Raw genomic sequence first — 20,151 nt, 5'->3', positions numbered from 1 at the left:
CTTTTCAGAAACTGGGTGCTGATCCCTTTGAGTGGAATAGAAATAACTATTTGATATTAAATGATTATTTCTCCGGTTACTTTGAAATTTCACATTTACCTAATACTAAGAAAAAAACTATTGTAGTACTTTGTAAATCACAATATGCACGTTATGGTATTCCAAATGCCCTTATCACAGATAACGGAACCCAATTCAAAAGTTGGCAATTAGATAGTTTTTCGAAACTTTATCAATTTCATCATAATACGTCTAGTCCATACCATCCTCAGTCTAATGGCATGGCAATGAAGGCAAAGGAGAGTGGACCAACGGTCATAATATTACCAGAAATTACCAGAACTGCAACCAGGAGATAATGTTCGCCTACAGATTGACAAAGGTTGGAAACAAGCCACTATTGTATCTAAGGCTGACCAGCCCAGATCATACTATGTAGAGACAGCTGAAGGTGTACAGTATAGACGCAACCGCAAACATTTACTTACTGGTGGAACATTTAGTTATGACGGACATGAAGACAATGACATAGTTAATTGTGACAATGAACAAACCTCTTCAGAGGACCAAACCACGAACACTAATTTACGAAGAAGTATTAGAGCAAAGACAAATCCACGTTGGCACAGTGACTATGAAATGTGACCAAAGTCATGTGAAGAAAGTGGTAGTCACTTTGTAACCTAGAACCAGTAGTCAAATCTTTGCTAGAGATTGATTTTATAGTTATGCAGTGTTAGGTCATTATCATTCAATTATATTTCTGGATAAGGAAATTGTTTCTCATCCAAGTCCTTAAACTTTATTTTAACTGAAAAAAAGGAGATGTAACATATTGTACTCATTCTACAGTATTTTATTTTACACCACCCTTTAGCAACCACAATATGTCCTGTTATTGTTACCACCCACCTACCCTAAAAAGCATGGGGATGTGGTCGCTCTAAGGAATGTTTGTGACATATGACGCATGTTAGTAGAAGTATTTAAGAACAATGGATGTGCATGAGACACTCTGAATACAGAAGTCAAAGCAATAATACCTCCTCTTTGAATCATCTCTTGTATCATTATTATCAAGAATATTACATGATGATATATTGCTCTGGTTACATGGTCATTGCAAGTCACTGATGGGTTCATAAGCCAGGTTTTCGTCAATAAGATTACACTTTTCGTATATAGGATCTTTACTAGTCTGTACTTTTGTCTTTTATTTGCTCATCTTGACATGTTTTGTCAGGCGATATAGCGAGTAACCCCTCCCCAACCCTCCTCCGCGGTTATATTGGATATGTTGAGCAAATAAGTCCGCAACTGTGGTTACACTGATTGTTTTCTCTTCTATCTGGATAAACATCACTAATTCCGTCACTCCTGTGACTACTCTGATGGTGTCAACAACAAGGTCGGGAATCAAACAAATTATGCCACCTTTAAAGTCTCCTGTTTTCAGGATTATCAGAATACACTATTCTATTGCCATGTTTTAATTGTCCCTCAGGCCACAGGCCGCGGCTCAGATCCAGGACCTGGACTGCTAGCCCCCCCCCCCCCCCTCCCGTCCTCATCTCTTGCCAGGCCTGACTAAGCTCATTAGAGTTGGGACCTGTCATTTAGATTTGGCAGCTATGTGGAAAAAAACACTTCATCCGCCTTAACAGTGCAAATGACGCTAAGAGTACATAATCAGCACTAGCAGCAATCCGTATTACGAACGAACCATTTAGTATATAATGTTAACGTGTCTTTACAAATATATAAAGGATCGTGAGTCTTGAAAAGAGATTTGTTAAAGAGTAACAACATAAAAGTAAAGCTATGGTTGACAAGAGAGGTTTGTAATATTCATCTTTACACCAAGAAGCGCGAAACTTTCATAACTGAACAAACAAATCCGTTTCCCTAGAGATGGGAAACAAGCAATGTAAACTAAAAAAAAAAACAATTACCGTCACAATGGGGTTAATGAGAGCTGCTTTTTACCACTTAAAAAAATTGAAAGTGTTCCCCAGATTCTTGAGCGAGCTCAACAAGCTCAACAAAAATGGAAGAAGATACTCACGAGGACCATGACCCTTTAATCGTCGTATAAATGTTCTTTCTGATCACGCAATTGTTCCATCACATTCTAATGAAACGAGGCATTGTTTGTATTTTTGTAAAGCTGAATAGAACACAGCTGGAGTAAGGAACAATGAATGAAATGAATTGAGAATGATATATAATGATATTAATACACTTCACACCTTCTTCACCAGTAGGGCTACATATCTACGGGACGATGTAACGAATGAATAGTAAAATATTACTAAAGACGAAATGGCAAAAAACCCTCTCGGGGTAAATCGAATAAATTTCATTTACTTACTGCCCATCGTAAACCGAGAAATCGAGAGCTTGGACCGGACTCTAATATACTAATCTTTCACCGAGCGTTGCATATAGTCACACGTGACACTATGAACAATAGGGACGTTATGGCAGCAGAAGACAAGGTTGGACTATGAATTGTAGAAGAAAGGGTGTGACCTTAAAATCGACTCCCATGTAAAGGTTTGTGTGTGTGTTGGGGGGGGGGGGGGTCTATGAGTCCTCCCGCATATTTAAACGTTTAGATGTTTAACATTTATTTGAAGATACTATCTTTAATGCATTGGTCCAACTTGAGGTTGCTTGAATATGTGAATAATCATTTAGGGCGATTAGATCATGTAAAAATCTAATCGACGGATTGCAATCGATTGATATTCAATGGAACTCTTATGTGAATGGATTTAGTTTGTTAGATTGGTCATTGGCGTGCACAAAGGGGAAGAGGTACGGAAATTCAGTCGGGAGAAAATGGTTCAGTCAGGTTATGCATATATGTGTTTTCATTCAACCGAAGAAAGAATGCACCACTAACCTACTTCTATATGATTATGATCACCATCGCCATTGTCTTTGCCGCCTTCGCCGTCTTCAATCTCGTCATCAGAATCAGAGGAACAGAAATAATGTCACCACAAAGAAGAAGATAAACATTAAAGATAACGTTTATTAAAAAGAGTCTTTTGGAGAGATGATATTTACTTTTACCGTGGAACCCACAGACGAATTTATATTAAGCGTTAAACACATCAAAGTTATGAAGTCTGCAAGTAAGGAGAAGAAAGCTGCTTATGTCTTAGGGATATCATAAGGGGATTACAAAGCTGGGATTACTTAGACATGTAAAGACTGGCTAATAGAATTAAAGGATATAGCTAGAGATGAGGAGAGGGGCTTAGGTGAGTTGCGCGGTGGCTTTTGTTAGTTGAGGAGCGAAGGTAATAAGGGAGAAAAGGAAAGGAAGAAGCCGAGGTTGAGTGAGAGGATAGCGGTGATAGTGTTGCAAGGGAGCAGAGGTTGTTATGAAGGATTGGTAATTTGAGATTGTGAAAGGAAGCAGTGGCATTTTGCGGAGTCCAATAATAAAAGAAGAAAAACATCGAATACCATTGTCCTGAACTTATTACCCCAAACTACGTAACATATGTACATAACTCACAAGCCCTTTTTTCATGTTGTCGGAACTCTTCTCTCCTTTCCTAACAGGGATGTTTTTTTAACTATTGAAATGAAAGGCATGTAGAAATTATTGATCAGCCAACCAATGCGGTATTACTTCAATATACTTCAACCATGAATAGGCTTGTGAAAAACGGTTCATGCGTCATATCAGAAGAAACGATACCATAGCAACGGGTGCTTGTTAGTAATAAAGAATCATAACCGTGATCGATAGATGGAAAAACCCGGTTGCAGAATCAAGGAACGACATTACTTGATAAACAAGCCAACTGTATTACATTCATAATCCAGATCGGCCTAAAGTGAATTGAAACTCTGAATCTTTGACGGAATCCGTTCCAGTAAGTATCACAATATCTGTAGGTACCAAATATTAAAAAAACTAAACTTAAGCAGCAAGAGGAAAACCTAATTAATATTTTTCAATTTTCACATTCCTCATAGTATTGATAATAGCCTAATAGCTCCGTGTAACTTCTAGCGCTGTATGTATTGATGTATTGCACGACTTGCTAAAGTACATACAACAACAAAACATGGTTGAATTTAATTAGACGAAGTAACGTCTACAAATTATCATGACGTCGCATTAAAATGTGTGCATATATTATATTTCTATAATTTACTGAGAGGTAATCAGGACGTCTAGGTGTTGATAACGTAAATAAGATGCTATTATTATTTGTTTGATGTTTAAAGTTAGTTTGTGTCAGGCTTTGTTAGGAGACACCCTACAATAATCAAACATATAGGCCTATGAAAAATGTCCACGAGGCTGACGTCTGTTAGTGACGTTAAAAAAAAAGAACCATTGAAACCAGGATTATCCGGGCATTATGGTACCTGAGGTTATATGGTAATGAAAATAGTCCGGGGCGACGGAGCCGAATGGACTTTGGCATGACGTTTTGTAGGAGACCTGAAAGGTGTCATAAGTACTTAATGACTCCTGTTTGTTGAAAAGTATGGTAGTTTTGTGGTTTCTACCCTCAATTTAAGGTCACATGACCCACTTCCCTTCAACGTCCCCCCCCCCCCAACTTAAACTTCCCCAGATTGAACCCTCTTCCGCCTCTCTGAACACATCCGGGTTACGGAGTTTTACATAAATTATTGTGTAAAGGCAGGCGCAAATTGCACTGACCCGACTGCTACCCTACGCGACTGCGACGAAAAATCCTATTGGTTGCAGTCAGTTCGGTGCAATTTCGCCTGCCATAATTTCAAGTAAACATGTTAGTTTTAGGTACTCACATATAATGCTTTCGAATCGTTTCTGTGTTGCATTATGAGGAACTGAACTATTTGATAGTGTGTTAGACTACAGGCAGGCGCAAATTGCATCGACCCGACCGAGACCCGACGCGATTGTGACAAAAAATCTGTCGGGTTGCAGTCGGATCGGGGCAATTTGCGCGAAATTCTGCTCATGACTCAACCAAAATCAGACAGCCGGCACTCGTTGTGACCAAATCGGGTATTCATACATGTTTGATGTATCAGTCGTGGCATCGGGGCTGTCGCGTCGCAGTTGAGTCGGGTCGTGGCAGTTTGCGGTTGTCCACGACACGACTGCGATCTGTTTCTAATGGATAGCCAATAAGGAAGCATTGTGAAATCAGGTGACGGCTGCTAAAGGGCGGCCCCATATGGACTGATGAGCAGGAGATTAAACTGCTGGGTCTGGTCGGGTCGGGCTAGTGTGCTGCTAACCTACGATCCTACGCCGACGCCACTAGGTGGCCACGAGTGTCTCCAACTCATTCCCGACGAGTAGTCGGGGAGAGTCGCGTAGGATCGCAGTCGGCTTGTAGTAATTTGCGAAGCCTTAAGAATGCACGGTCGGCTTATAGAATGCTATTGACCCACCTTGCCAGAAAAACAATGACTACAAAAGCCTATCGATATCTTAACAACGTTCAAAGGCAATAACATCTACATAAAGGATACACCAACTCCGTTACGTGTTAATAAACAGTCATTTAGCTTATCTAAGATTATTCCAACTGTAAGCAGGAAATAGTCTACGAATGATTCTTGTCTAAACATGACATCAAGACCTACCCTCATACGATTTATGTGTAACCATAAGGTAGCCTGTAGTTCAAACATAACGCTTGCTTGCACTGTAAACAACGTGTCTGCTATTGAATTGTGTGCACAATGAGTACGGAGGATGCCACAACGAGGTTGTAGATATTTCTTAGCCGTCTACAGCCAATGAAATCATCAGAATAATTTCAATGAATAGTTTTAGGAAGACAATGTTTGCAACTTGTTGTTGAACCCCGTGCATATTGATGCGTTGCACTCAATAATGAGTTGACTTTGATTTTTATGTTAGTGCAGATACAGTGGAAATTTTCTAAAGCTGTTTTACATGCGTTAAGTACATGTATAAACCGGACGCTAAAGATTGTTACAACTAATTTGCTTAAAGACGTGAACGAAAGTTCAGTGATTCCTCTTGCTATTTTTTGCGTTTTACTATGTGGGATCATTACAAGGAGGGGTGGGGTGGATGGGCTGTGTTTCCACCGATTTTAATCCAGCTACCAGTCCCACTCTCCGTATACCGAGTCGATTTTTAAGCAGACAAAACAAGGTGTCGTCAACAGATACCCGACATGAGAGTCGGCTACAATGAACCCAGGCCAGTATCCTTCCTCTCTCCCTTCCAAGAAGGTTCAGGTTCTTTCCTAACTCATTCGGGGGGACATGTTGTACTGATAAGGGTATCTGAAAATATTTCAATTTCCAGAATCTTTTGCCTAATAGCCCCATGAATTCCCAGTGATTACTTACATTAAAAATCATTTAAGTGTAAGTTCTCTTTCTGACTTGTACATTTGTGCTAAACATATGAAACTCCTACTTCCAGGGGAGTTTCTACCAGACATTCATCCCCTTTCGGTACACTCCCCCACCTTACCGCACCCCTCAAGAAACAGCATAGCCTCATAAAACTCAGATGCTCCGATAATGTTCGTTTTAATACTTTCCCTTCTTCGTTAAACTTATTCAAGAAGGCCCTCGCGTTGCTTATCAGGGTAGAACATTCAAATTTAATGATAACATTGGAAATCTGCAGGTGATACCCTTTTGACAAACATCCTTATTCTTTAATACGGCCGAGGTCTCCTACGGTGGGAATGGACCGTTAGCACTTGTTAAATACCATGTCAGCGAGACTTCCGGTGGCTTGCCAAGATTGAATTGAATTTCTAAAGGTGTGATTCACGGTAATGAAATTTTAAATAATTTTCCAAAACGAAAGTTTGCTTGAAATTGTAAATATTTTATAAATCAAGAGCTGCAGTTACGTCGTACATAGTATGATAGTTCAACGGCTTGATGTATCAGGAAAGTTTAAACTGCCTGTAAAATTTGTATTCATAAGTCAAATCATAGCTTTGCTTGTAACTCCAAAACAAAACGTTTACTGCCGTTGCAGGTAATTCAAAACCATATATGAACGCATTTTATCAGTTCTCACTATTTCTGAAGCTATCAAATCTCATCGCCTGATTTATGAGTAATTTATCCGTTTAACGAAATTTTCATACACACATGAGAGTATATACAATGTTTGCATGATTGTTTACAACCTCATTATTTTTCATTAACTGACACACATAAGTGACACGGTTCTATTTTTGCTTTCAAAGTGTTCATGGGAACTTGCCGAGATTTTATAAAACGTGCATGCATGTACATTGTAAATTATTTACACTTGTTCGAATTTCGCGCAACCATAATTTATGAGCGGTTGAACATATAACAATAAACTGAAACTGACGTCTTATATTTAAGAAACTTATGCCGTATGTAGCCAAATTATTGGATGAAGGCCCATATAGTTTAAAATTGAGGAAGGGCACGTTCGTGGGTGTTTTAAGCAAATAATAATCTCGAATTAATGTACAGTAGAGCTCTGGCAGTTGTGATCTGACTAGGAAGTGATTTGAGAAGAATCCGTAGCTTAAACACTTCATGTTTGATTTATGTTTGCTTTTAAACTTCTTTGTGCATTAAATTGGGCTTAGTGGCCGGCTGAGCAAAACACAAAACAGACACACCCCCTTTCCCCTGGTAGACTATACGCTCAACTTTGAACACTTCTGAGAGTTCGTTAAGGATACTGTTCTTTTCAATAGACCATACCTTTTTTTACAAATAGTTACATTTTTAGTGGTTGTGTTGTTTGCCCTAACAGGTGGAGAATGATGTTTACTAAGACAATTGAACCCTCGAGAGTTTGGATGGGGCTAGTGTTTAAGCCGTATATTAATCCAGTTGACAAAAATGGATGAACTTAGAACAAATTGATGCAGTAGGTTCTTTTGCTTTGGATTATTAGGATGACCGCACTGAAACATTATATCCAAAATCCGCTAAAATCTGACACCAGGAAGTTTTAATTAGGTAAATATTTTCTTTGGTATCATGTTTTTATTCACCTAGTATTTATTTATTGGGTATAAGAGCAACCGTTTTCGAAATATGGGGCCTTAAATGTGTCGATGGCGGCGATTTTTGATTTATGGTAGTAAATATGTTTCCCGGTGTCGGATTTTGGCGGATTTGGGATATTATGTTCAGGGGGAGGGTGAGGGAAGGGGTAGCATCCAAATCATTAAAATCCTTCTGTTGCAGATTGTTCTAGGTTCACATAATTTTGGCTTATCTTTAATGGACTAAATGTACAGGCAGACTTCCAGATGAACGTCTCGGGAGCTCTCGTGAGTGCACTGTGCCTCTAATGTTCCATGATATTCCCGTGCGGGTTAACCTTTTCGTCAAGATATTTCTATTAAACGGGTTGGCTGTTACCCCTACGAAGTCTAGCCACTTTAATTGACAAACCACCTCACATTGTGAAAACGTCATTTAAAAAAAATTAAAAGTGGTTGAAAACTACAACCACGATTGAAAGCCCTGGTTTTTGCCGATTTTCTTATTTATTAGGTGGGCAACGAACAATGGATGTTTCTACACTACTGCTTGTGCAACACATATCGTCAACTTTACTTATCACAAAAAGGTCAATGATAACTCGACATATATAGTATGGATATCATCTTCTACTTGAGATAGCATCTCAATAGTTCGGTTATCGTGTGATTACATATCTCTGATATGATTTTTTAAGGGCCAAATAATTTACTGGATGCAGCGGACAGAACAATTGACTGGGTGGATAATAGGCAAGCTGAATTTACTGGGTAGGTTAAATACTTTTAAGTGGGTGGGGAAAAAATATTGATTTGGTGGGTTATTGCACTGACAAGTTAAGCATAGTAACATAGAAATGTGCGATTACTGCGTTTTGATAGTAAGGTGGGGGTAGGCGGAGGAGGTAAGTGAAAAGTTAAGAAAATTGAAATTGAGGTTCTTTGAAGTTTACACGTAAACCAATTGGTATGCCTATACAATCACCATTTTCTGTATAAATTGCAGCCAAACTGATACAAATGATGACGGTTGTCAAGTGTGGTGTACAGTACTCTGTGCGCCACGACAAATGTGAAAGATTCTTGGTCAAATTTGCTTAAAGGTTTATTTTGTTGTAAACAGGAAATTAATGGTGTTAAAATGCCAAATACACTGCAATAAGATCAACCCCGAGGGTCTTCACCAAGTTGTTAATCATATCAGTGGGCTAAATTGATGATTACATTTCCCTTCATGTATGCAAAAATAGTTGTAACACATCTTTCCATATCGAATGGTGAAATTGATGTTTGAAAAAAGTTGTTTGCCATTCAAATTACAACCAAAAGAGCGGCCTATTTATAAGATCAATGGAGATATAAAACTATCAATAACCACTCGAAAATGTGAAAAAAATAATAATAAAGAAACTCCGCTTTCAATGTGTCTTTCATTATCTTCTTATTTTGTCTTTTCAAACAGATCACGAGAAATTACACACAAATCTGTTTTTCCTGTGCATTTGAGGCACCCTGACAACATGGCTGAAGCTGATAACATGTACGTATTTAAATTATGAAAGGGGCCAATACTTCGGATGAACCGTGAGTGTAAAGCTCGGGTCACACTTGTGTAAATCAACGCGCACGTTGGCGTATATAGTGATCGTACGTATCCGTTGTACAATACGCAGGATTCGGCTAAGACCCGTACGAAGGATTTTCTGTAGGGTGGGGCGTTTACTGAAATGTGACGATGCTTTTAACATTGTCATGTGAAAGGTTCTATTTTTTGTATACTTGAAGTTGTTTGGATGGAAATAAATGCTACATTTGGCAACTAAGGCAACTATGTCATTTGACGCAGTCAGTGTTAACGTCCTCGGAGAACGAAAGACCATTTTCTAGCCTGACAGCCACTTGTAAAATGTCTTTGGGGCACAAAAAGGCGGTCAGTCTAGTAATGCACGTCAAATGACCCCAAGTACTCTCAGGAAATTAAAACGAGACCCTATCCACATTAGAGACTGTTTGAGTGTAGTGAGCGTCTTGTTCGGGCACCAACTATCATAACTTGATTGTGGACTCTCCTTTCGTGACCAATTTCTATTGCTGCACCGGCGCACAGTTGCTCCTATATACGCATTTTACCCAGGAGAATGTGGATCTTTAAAAATTGTGCATACGACCCTCCAAACCGTGACCACCTTCACCCGCGTACAGGCATGCAGTTTACACACGTGTATTGCGAGTTGAATAACGCGTTGACTCTCACAAGTGTGATTGGGCTTTCAAAATCCTAGACATGGATGGAAACGAAACTGTCAAAAGAAGTTTGCCCTAGACATTTTGGTAATTGTGAGATGCGCCGAGGAGGTTCATGAAGTTTCCTTTGTTGAGCCCTTTCACAAGTGCCATTATCTCTTCGTTGAGTGATGCAAGGTTCCGAAAGACACTTGATGTATAACATGACGAGGGTTTCTGCAATGTCTTTGGTTGTTTGCTCCAGGACATGAAGAGTGATAAATGGTATAAACTTTCGCAACCAAGTTTGCTTTCCTCACTGTATACAAGCTGGTATCGATAACCTGACAACAATAGGCATATGTACTGAATAACAGCTTGCTTAAGTATTAAAATATCAGTACGGTATCCGGTTAATCTCTCCATTTCGCAAACCTCATGATGGTCTTAGTGTCTTCGAATGATAGATCCCTGTAAGATTTTGTCAGATATCAAAGGTATCTTCAACATATACAAAGCCATCTGACATGCCTGTATAGTTTAATTGTGACAGCATCTTGTATGTTTCTTATTGCAGGTCACCGATACATTTTGACTTAGGATATGATATGCAACATCATCAACGAGGTCTTGCTATCATTTTTAACAATGAACGTTTTGCAAAAATGGCAAACAGGACTGGTACTCGGATAGACAGAGACAAACTATACACTACCTTCAAGAATCTAGGTTTCGAAGTACACGTATTTGATGATTACACTGCTAATAGAATCAGTGATGTTCTGCTTAAAGGTAAAGATTAAATAAGAACTTCTGTGCTAAGCCCTGTGTCTCCAAATCACCAATAAGAAAATGTATTCGAGGTTCTGTATTTGAGTTTAGTCCAATAGCATTTAGCGTCTTATTTTCGCCCCAAGCGGAGTGAAAACGTCTTAAGACGCAGATAGGAACAAGGAGACAAAACTTAAATTGGGAATAACGTGACGCCTTTACAACCACAATGTTATTTGTGGAATTCGTGATCTGATCACGGGCGTCTCATTATGCAGTGTCTATATCGTATTTTCGAATATTTGTCAGATAATTTGACCACAAGGAGTAAAACAAAACTTTACATGACATCTCTTCAAACGCCAATCACGAAGATCCCAGTAGTTGCTTTTGTGGGACAGCACCTCAAAAATGGTTAGGTTGGAACACCTGATTCTCATGGTTTCATCAGTTTAAATGTGTGTTATAATTATAAATATGTCTTACATTTAAGACCAATTGATACTGAGAAGGAGTTGCAAATAGAAAATACTAAACACACAATTATATGCATAAAGATTGACTGGACTAACCAGACTACTGTTAAGTTTCGCCAAAACAATTCGTCCACATTTTAACATTTAATTTATAATTTGTTGGATTAGTTTTATTTTACAATGAATGTAACGCTTTTCACTTTTATAGCCAGCAGATTCGATCACTCAGATTTCGACTGCTTCTTGTGTGTGTTTCTTACGCATGGTGATGAAGGAATCATTTATGGAAGCGACGGTGATCCAGAAAGTTTTAATGACAATAGTAATGTGGATTCGACGAGCAGGACATGGTTGCTGCTCAGGGATGATGTATTCGATATTTTTCGAGGAAATAATTGTAGATCACTTATTGGAAAATCAAAGATATTCATTATCCAAGTAAGTTGATGCCAATATGAATTGGGCGAAGTTGTCTACATTAACATTAGGTTTCAGCTTTGACTATACCTATACCTAACAAATTAGAAACAAACTAAATACAACTTCCAAATGGGAAGAATTGAAGTGACTTACAATATTCCCAGATATGATGGGTATGTCAACCTATATCAACATATGTGATTACGTATGTCACCGAGGCCAAAGTTAAAATTCAACAAATTATGTACTTAACTGCTCGTGCAAATGGAAACCTTCAAATAGACTTGCAACCTTGACAAATATATTGTTATCATTGTGCCTGATGTCAAATATGAAATTTTAATGCTGCTACATGTAAGAAATCCTCATTAACTTACTCAACAATTCAATTTGTTAGGGATGTGCCCATCGATAGAGACTTATGCCTTAAAGGACTTCAGTATGAAAGTTCAAAACCCGAATGAAGCGAAAGTGAGATTTGCTATGGATACAAGGACAAATGTGGAATAGAATGCAACATTCAAAAGTGTTGTCAAAATACGGTACATAGTTAGAATAAAGAGTGAGGTAAAAACGCAATGGGAAAAAGGACGAAATGTTATTTTGTTCAGTGCAGCGATTATGATTGAAGATGTTAGTGAATTTCAAATATGTTAGCGTCATAAAGGGAATGAAGGGAGTTATCGGTGAGATACGCAATTCACGGATTGTCCTCATGTTCTATTTTCTTTTGACATATCAAAACTAAACTTCAATTGTATTTTCATTTTATTTCAATTAATCAATCGTTACAAAGTGATAAGGTCAAAACATAATAGTGAAAACACACAAACATCCACACAGACCTTTTGAAAGAACTATGCATTCAATTATTCTGTAAACGTTTACCATTGTTAATGTATACTCAGTGGCGTATCTAGGAAAACAGGGGACCATTTTAACAATGGGAGCTTCACACAAAGTCATACATGGATAACTTGCCTAGTGATCAATTAGACAAATTAAAGCCAGCATTTAATATGACAAATTCTGATTGGAATACAATCTATTACACCCGGTCTAGTAATCAGAAGCAATCTCCATTTACTTTAAGTGACCACTAAGCAACTGACACTTATGCCCTACGTATCTAACTAAAAATCACCTTTTGATGGGCGTAAATAACTTGAACTAGCACTGTGTTCATATTGTTCCGCTTCTGGCGAAGTGAAGAATGTGCAAAAGTGAATTTTGAGAAAACGCGCTATTAAGATTTTAACATTTTGACTTTATGATCGAAAATTTGAAGAAAAGAGAAGTAGTTTTTCGTGGGTTTCATGGATGGGGTCGGATATTGGTATGTCAGGGTAGGGAGGGCAAGGAGAGCCGGCTGTTGTAAGGGGTGGTACATTGGTCTTATTTACTCTAAACAGAACACCAACGATTTTCTACAATGTATGAAATAGGGATTTGCATTGGTTATATACAAATATCAAATTGAAGTGTTTAAGTATGTTCTTCTTGGTCCTCATTACTGTATCATTGAAAAGAACCTTTACAGGAATTCGTAACCACTTCTCTAGGTTTATTTATCTATTAAGAAATTAGTTAACATATCCAAATGCGGTTTAGTTATGTAATCGTTCCAGACCCCATCCCCCACTTCGCCTGGCTCCAGCTTCCCAGCTCGGGACAAAACCTAGATCTTTACAACATTGTGTATGAAATTGTTCAGGGGGTCAATTTGCATGACATGACGGGATGGATGCTCTATGGTTTAAAGATGTGGACCCTTATAAAGCTCAGTAAATTGTATATTGGCAGACGCCGTGTCCTGAATGATATATCGCAAGTAATGCATCGTTGCTGTGTTATTATTATTATTCATCGTTTTCAAAGTACTAAGTTAATGTGTCCTTTTGTAGTCTTTGTGAAATTTGTCTATTGCTCACAGGCACATTCATAATACCTAACCCAACCTCGCGGGAATCCTCAAACTTAAAGTTGGAAAGTGTTTCCAAGTTGTAATATACCATGTACCCCTTCTTTCTATTTCTTTATTGTTATTTCTTTTATTTTATTTATTTATTCATTCCAGTATTAATATAAAATTTATATAGTGGAGTCATAAAATACGTTTACAGGAAGAAAAGCGAATATAAAAGAGGCAAACATGTTAAGATGATAGGATATCATATAAAATACATACAAAAGTAAACTATAAAACGATATAACAAACACTCTAACAAAAATTCTAAGTACTCGGATGGAATGTAGCAAGCAGAAAGATCTATAAAAGGGTTTATGTAAACTTGTGTTCTGTATTTTGGCAAGATGTCGGGATTTCTAAGATTTCTGTTCGATTTTTTTCAGAACACGTTTACATGTTTGGATAAATAAACTGTTTGTTGTAGAAAAGCAACCTTCAGGTCTAACCAATCCCAATGTATAGAAACAAGGGCTGAGGGTGTATCCGTTTGGTGAAGCTCATTTTGTTTGTGTTTCCATGTACTGACTTGGTGGAGTTTGCAGAAAGTTCGGTATAACTTCCAATATGATCCTGGACTTTTCAGCCTGTGGAAGAAGACATCAAAAGTTCTCTCAAATCTGAAGGGTGCTATGCATATTTTCTTGTAATCCGGTCTAAACGCAGCCCCGTCCTTTATAACATTGTAACTACTAAAGAAACAAACTTATGCTGGTACCTTCCAACGTTTCATGTAAAAGTATGTGACATTTAACTATGCAACTAGGTAATACTAAGCCAGACAAAGGTAATTATAAGTTAGGCTAGAGTAGTGCTTGTGATGAGCAACGCCGCGAACAGATAAGAGAACCCGTATTTCAGTATGCTGATGTAACATTTTTAACGTTTCTTCATATATAGAACTGAAGACTTGAGGAAGTCTAAAGTGGAAATGAGCCTGAGTTTTGATGCCTTCATTTGTTATAATACTGATATTTGTTTATTGGTCTGTTTACATTCTCTTTGAAATGGCAACAGAAAACCAAGATAATTAAATGATAATACACCCAAACCTCTCCCCACCATCCCAGGGTGGCACTATCACATCACACGTTGGCAGAAAGGTAGCTCCATGCCAAGAAACTAATTAATTCCCGTACCGTGCAAGATGTGTAAGTCGTGTATCCTACGTAGGTTACCGGTACAGAGTCCCACCAGGAGAAATTATGCGGAAAAGAGTTATGTGAAAGGCGACAGATTTCTGATCTGCATTGGTTACCACCCTTACTATAGTGAGTGTTTTCGCGAAATGTTTCGCCTAACAAGCTAAACCAGTTTTAGTTAGACCTAGCCTTTATACTCTGGATTTTTATCATAATTAGGGTTAGGTTACGTTATCTCGGGGCAGTGAAGGCGTTATTCGATGGTCATTGAAGCGTGCACACGTACTTTTTGGAGCTCTTTAAATTCGTTCATTTCTGTGATCGTTTTTTTTATTGTTCTCAAATTACTTTGAGATTCGTTGTGCTTGTTACTGTGGAGTTTTTTATTGTCTGTTCATGCCATTCTGCATGTTTTCGGTCTTCAATCTGTGCTTTTTTGGTGTTTTATGTTTCAGTGTTTCCCGTAGGTTTTCTGTCTCTAGCATCAGTGTATCCTATCGTTCTGTGTAAAGTCTCCGTTGAGCCTACGCTGCTCACTGTGAGTTAATCGATACCATGTGTTAACGCATTTTCTGTGCCTTAGTTTATTCGGTATGGATTTGCCAGAGCGTTTAGTCTGCGGTGATAATTGTAATATGCGGATCGAGTTTGAAATCAGGGGCGCGTTCACACGCAGTGTGCATCTCGTATGAGCCCGTTATCAATGATTGAAATGTTAGATATATTAAACATTCCTTCTTACACATTCTAAGGAGCAGGAAGATGATAGGGAAGTCCCCCGCCCTCCCAATTAGTGTTCATATAATTTCAAACAATCTTGTACTTCATTATCATACAGTTAAAATATCGAAGTTGACAGCGTTAGTGTGTTTCTAAGCCCTCTTACCCAAGCACCCCTCCCACCCGCACTCTAATGACTCCAATAAGTCTTAGAGATCATTTAATTCGGGAAAAGCGCAGAACGAACTTATAAGTGACTTTATAATTTTAAGCATGGTACAATGTTGTAGATTATGTAAACAAAAGTAAATAAGTGAAATAAGAGCAAATACTGTTACTATAGTATCCAAGTTATCAAAAGATGGTTTACAAGTCAGATTTCCTTTGTCACAGCACGGTTTTGTTGTTTTAGTAAAATACGATACTTGTTTGTGCACTATATTTATAACAAATAAGACCCAACCTCTCAACTGAACTAATGATATTATTACATACCCTTATTCCTTTCGTGTTGTAAGTCACAAATGATGACTAAAACAATGTGCAGTTGTCCATTATACAACAACGTTGACTATACACATGGCGTCAATAATAATTCATCTTAAAGTGGGCTGAGAAAGAGTTGGTCACCCCCCCCCCCCCCCACTTCCGTCCAAGACCATGAAGGCTGGCTAAGCGTTTGCATAACGTAACTTCATCCATCTCTATGTAGTAACTTTTTTAAAGGGTTAACTTTTGAAATCTTTCAGCTATTTAGAGTTGATACGCTATATCTTAAGTTCCCATTGAACAGTAAAATGCTTAAATACTAAGTTTGACTTTGTTCACTGCCTTCCTACTTTCGCAGGCGTGTCGTGGAGGAACGGCTGAATCTCCAGCAATGTTTCGTGGCGTCGCTAAGAAATTTGAGATAGCAGATGGAGTGAAAGTTACAATTCCGACTGAGGCTGACTTTCTTATAAGTTATTCTTCTTCAGAGGGTAGGTGGACTAAAGTGTACCTGTCTACGTGTAAAATGTAGATATAGAGCCACACAACACAAGGTTACACAACTGCAAAAACCTCTGGAGCTTCAAGACGTCTACAACTGGTTCATAATTTGACAAAGCGGTTTCACGTTAGAACTTAAAAAGCTGAAATAACTAGGAGTGTTCAACTTGACGTAACTTTGTCAGGAGCAGTTTCTTTAGTACCCAAGCCCATATTAGAATTACGAATTACATGTCTCATTACTCGTGCAAATGGCTTTGCATTCGTATATGTTCTCTAATTCAGAGTATTATAAGGTCGTATAGAACGTGTTTCATCAGTCAAAAATAACGTTTCTTATGGATTTTTTTAACACCTCTTTGAAAGGTAGAATACTTTGTCGAGTTTCGACGAGGCGACCAATTCTTGGGTATTCTAGGAGCGGGACGTTTCACGAGGTTAAGATATGACTCAACCAGAGGTCTAATCTGCAATACTGCAATGCTCTGTTGAGTCAGATATGATAATGAAATGTAAATTTTCACTATTAACATTTTATGTGAACTTGTGGTGTCATGTATTATTTTGCATTAATTCTCACTCTGAAGTTACTAAAATTTGCATGCCTGCCTAAATGATTGCATATGGCCCAACTCGGCTAGATTTTCGTCTCTCTTGACAAACACACACCTTCTGGAAAACCTCCTGGCTAATAATAGTCATCTTTAATGGATATATGAGATAAGAATTCAATTCTGTGCCGAGTTCGTAACTTAATAATCAACACCTTAAAGGAAATATCCTACAGAATTGTTTACCACCACATGCTTAACAAAGTTGAGACTGCTACATTATGAATGAGCCTAATCTGTTTTAAGTTGGAGAAATTTTGCAACAGTAAGGAGATATTTGTGAAGAAAGAAATGTCTTCCCCTAATAAGACAGGATCTAGACCCCTAACATCTCGTCAACAAACGTTCCATGACCCCCAACAACCAACTCACTACTACCACCGCCAGTTGGATAAATTTGGGGAAGTCTGGGAAATCTTACATTAGCTGAAACAATTTAGACCCCTGCTACGGTTTTACACACCAATGACAACCTCATACAGGAAATAAATAGTATTTATTAGCACAACTTTGCATTTCAAGATACTTATGAACGCAATTTGTAGTCTAAAAATGTCCCAGAATGTGCCTTTTGAATCTAAATTTTACTTCTTTTCTGGAGAGGACCTACATACTGTCTTACGTGAGAGTTGGCTTCATCGACCCCAGCGCAACATCGATCCTTTACAACAACAACGAAACATTTACTCGCCTCGGAACCTTCCTAATAAGTTCAATCCTAGCTAAAACAGTTGGGGCTGTAGGATATCCTCCTTCTTTCCGGGCCCGGACCTCGACGCCCTTTCCAATAAAACAAAATTTCTAAACCTAACCACCTTTTTCTCGCAAATATCTGATAACCAAGCCGTTAAAAACTATAGGGACGTTTAAACTAGACTTCATTCTTACTAATGAAATTCTTATAGTTTCAATCTTAATTGATGTTTTTTTAAAATATATTCCACGTACCGGGCATCTATTCCACGTAAAGAGCATTGATATAACATGTACAGACTTTCATGTAACTCAAATTTTCTGCATGGTTATGACTGGACTCAAATGCAACTGGAAGTTGTGTTACATGTATGCATAAAACCATAATGAAGTTTTGTTTGTCTTTATCAATTAAATCTTAATTAATTTCTTTGCAGATTACTTCTCAATTCGTGAATTGTATAAAGGAACCTGGTTTATTCAAGACCTTACCAGGGTACTCAATGAATTCGGTGATAGAGAAGATTTTGTACAGATGTTGACTGTTGTGAATAAGTTGGTGTCTGAAAGGACTTTAGAAGTGTCTGGTAATCCTGAACTAGAAGGAATGAAACAGATGCCGTGTTTTCTCTCGAAGCTGACAAGGCAGTTACGTCTTACTGACCAACAGTCCGGCTACTTTTCAAATTGCCAGATCATGTAAACTCGTTTTTTGTGATAGGACGTCATAGGTCAAAGGTCAAGAGACGTACAAATGTTTTTATAGACGATTTCTGCTTTTCAACATCAAAGATAAGGCATCACGCGAATTAATATGTAGAGAATAATGGAACAAATTTTTACATAACACTTATGTGGTTTTAAAATGGTAGAAGTTAAAGTTTAATTGAGGTCTGAGGTCATCTTGTCCGAAATTGTGAGAAAAAGTATTTCGCTAACTCCTCCTACATCATAATCTTATCAAGTTTAAACTAGATGTGTGAATAAATGGGATACTTTTTAGCAACATTTTTTATCAAGAGAGGATGCCAAGAGTTAAATCATGGGGCTTTCATTTGCTTAAAGATTGTGTAAGCTTACTTTTAACTTTTGGGAGCATGACTCAAGTTATGCATTTGTTCCAGATTTAGCAGAAGTGATCATGAATGGGAGGGGCAGTTTACGTTTAAAATGTCATTTTCTTGGTTTCGATGATAATCGTAACCTATGTGCCGCCCGGGAGCCTTATTTTGCGTGAAGGAACGTGTACTTTGTAGTACAGCGGTTCTAGTGGACGTTATTTCAGGTTGGATGTAGTTTCGTTGTGACCAGGCAGCGTTTATGAAACTTAACAGTCTCAATGCGAAATAATCGTGTAAAACGGCCTTAGTTTGGCAGTAAGTTCACGAGCTTTGTCTGGATTGGCTGTTGATCCCAAGTTGTGTAGTGTCTTCCACCAGTTTCAGCATAGTTAGGCCTTAAAAGTAACGTTTGACTTTCGTCACGTTTATGATTATGGGAAAACTTGAACAGACCTGGCTAGGCCTGTGAGCAACCTTATGTTGTCTAGGCCAGCAACGGTATGGTGGAATACAACAACACAACAACGTGAAGAATACCAGTCAGAATACCAATACACATGGCAAAACATCTCCTTAATTATTTTTAGGGCCATTTTCCTACTAGCTCAGTCATAATTCGCAAAGTATAGAACAATTTATGGAGTTTTGAGACAAATTTGCTGTTGTTGCTGCTAGGAATTTTGAAAGATAAATGCTCATACAACCTCAGATTTTCATTGTTTCAAATTTAAATTTCATACTGCAAAGAAACCTGGTTTCCAATGCGCAATTACGTAGCACCATGTAATCTGCCTCACTGCCTAACCTTTTTTCGTAGAAAGTGTTGATGTTGAGATATGTACTTCGGAGACTTGAACAACAATCATAGGCCTACTGGCGAGCGCAATTTAACGAGTAGATGTTTAGCTACGGTCGCCAAATAGGGAGTACTTTTAAAAGTATTTGTCGAGGCCTGAAAACATGATTTCTCATGGTAGAAATCATGGATACTTTTATTACATGATATATAGATTTGCCATATTAGTACAAGAATCCTATTGCTTGTGAGGTCAAATCTCCTATAGGTCAC

The 20,151-nt window shown here is 38.1% G+C and overlaps 1 protein-coding gene and 1 long non-coding RNA gene across 3 annotated transcripts in view; one reads left to right on the top strand and one right to left on the bottom strand.

Annotated features, from left to right (window-relative positions):
- LOC139968444 (uncharacterized) overlaps positions 1-20,151 on the bottom strand; it is a 143,514-nt gene that overhangs the window by 27,402 nt on the left and 95,961 nt on the right. The gene's annotated exons all lie outside the window — the stretch shown is intronic.
- LOC139968369 (caspase-6-like) lies at positions 3,773-19,214 on the top strand. The gene is made up of 6 exons (XM_071972615.1): positions 3,773-3,896; positions 9,472-9,549; positions 10,810-11,024; positions 11,688-11,917; positions 16,575-16,707; positions 18,459-19,214. The coding sequence occupies exons 2-6, from the start codon at positions 9,530-9,532 to the stop codon at positions 18,722-18,724; spliced, it is 864 nt and encodes a 287-aa protein (XP_071828716.1). The 5' UTR covers positions 3,773-3,896; positions 9,472-9,529; the 3' UTR covers positions 18,725-19,214.

Source organism: Apostichopus japonicus, chromosome 1, assembly GCF_037975245.1.
Source record: "Apostichopus japonicus isolate 1M-3 chromosome 1, ASM3797524v1, whole genome shotgun sequence".
Classification (NCBI taxonomy): domain Eukaryota; kingdom Metazoa; phylum Echinodermata; class Holothuroidea; order Aspidochirotida; family Stichopodidae; genus Apostichopus; species Apostichopus japonicus.
The sequence above is the reverse complement of the archived record's forward strand: the minus strand, read 5'-3'. Positions and strand labels throughout refer to the sequence as shown.

What these genes read in the sequence shown, in the direction of transcription:
- LOC139968369 (XM_071972615.1), top strand. Translation starts at nt 9,530, where the DNA reads ATGGCTGAAGCTGATAACAT. An exon ending in CAGTGATGTTCTGCTTAAAG is followed by an intron (nt 11,025 to 11,687) that starts GTAAAGATTAAA and finishes TCACTTTTATAG; the next exon opens with CCAGCAGATTCGATCACTCA. An exon ending in AAGTTATTCTTCTTCAGAGG is followed by an intron (nt 16,708 to 18,458) that starts GTAGGTGGACTA and finishes ATTTCTTTGCAG; the next exon opens with ATTACTTCTCAATTCGTGAA.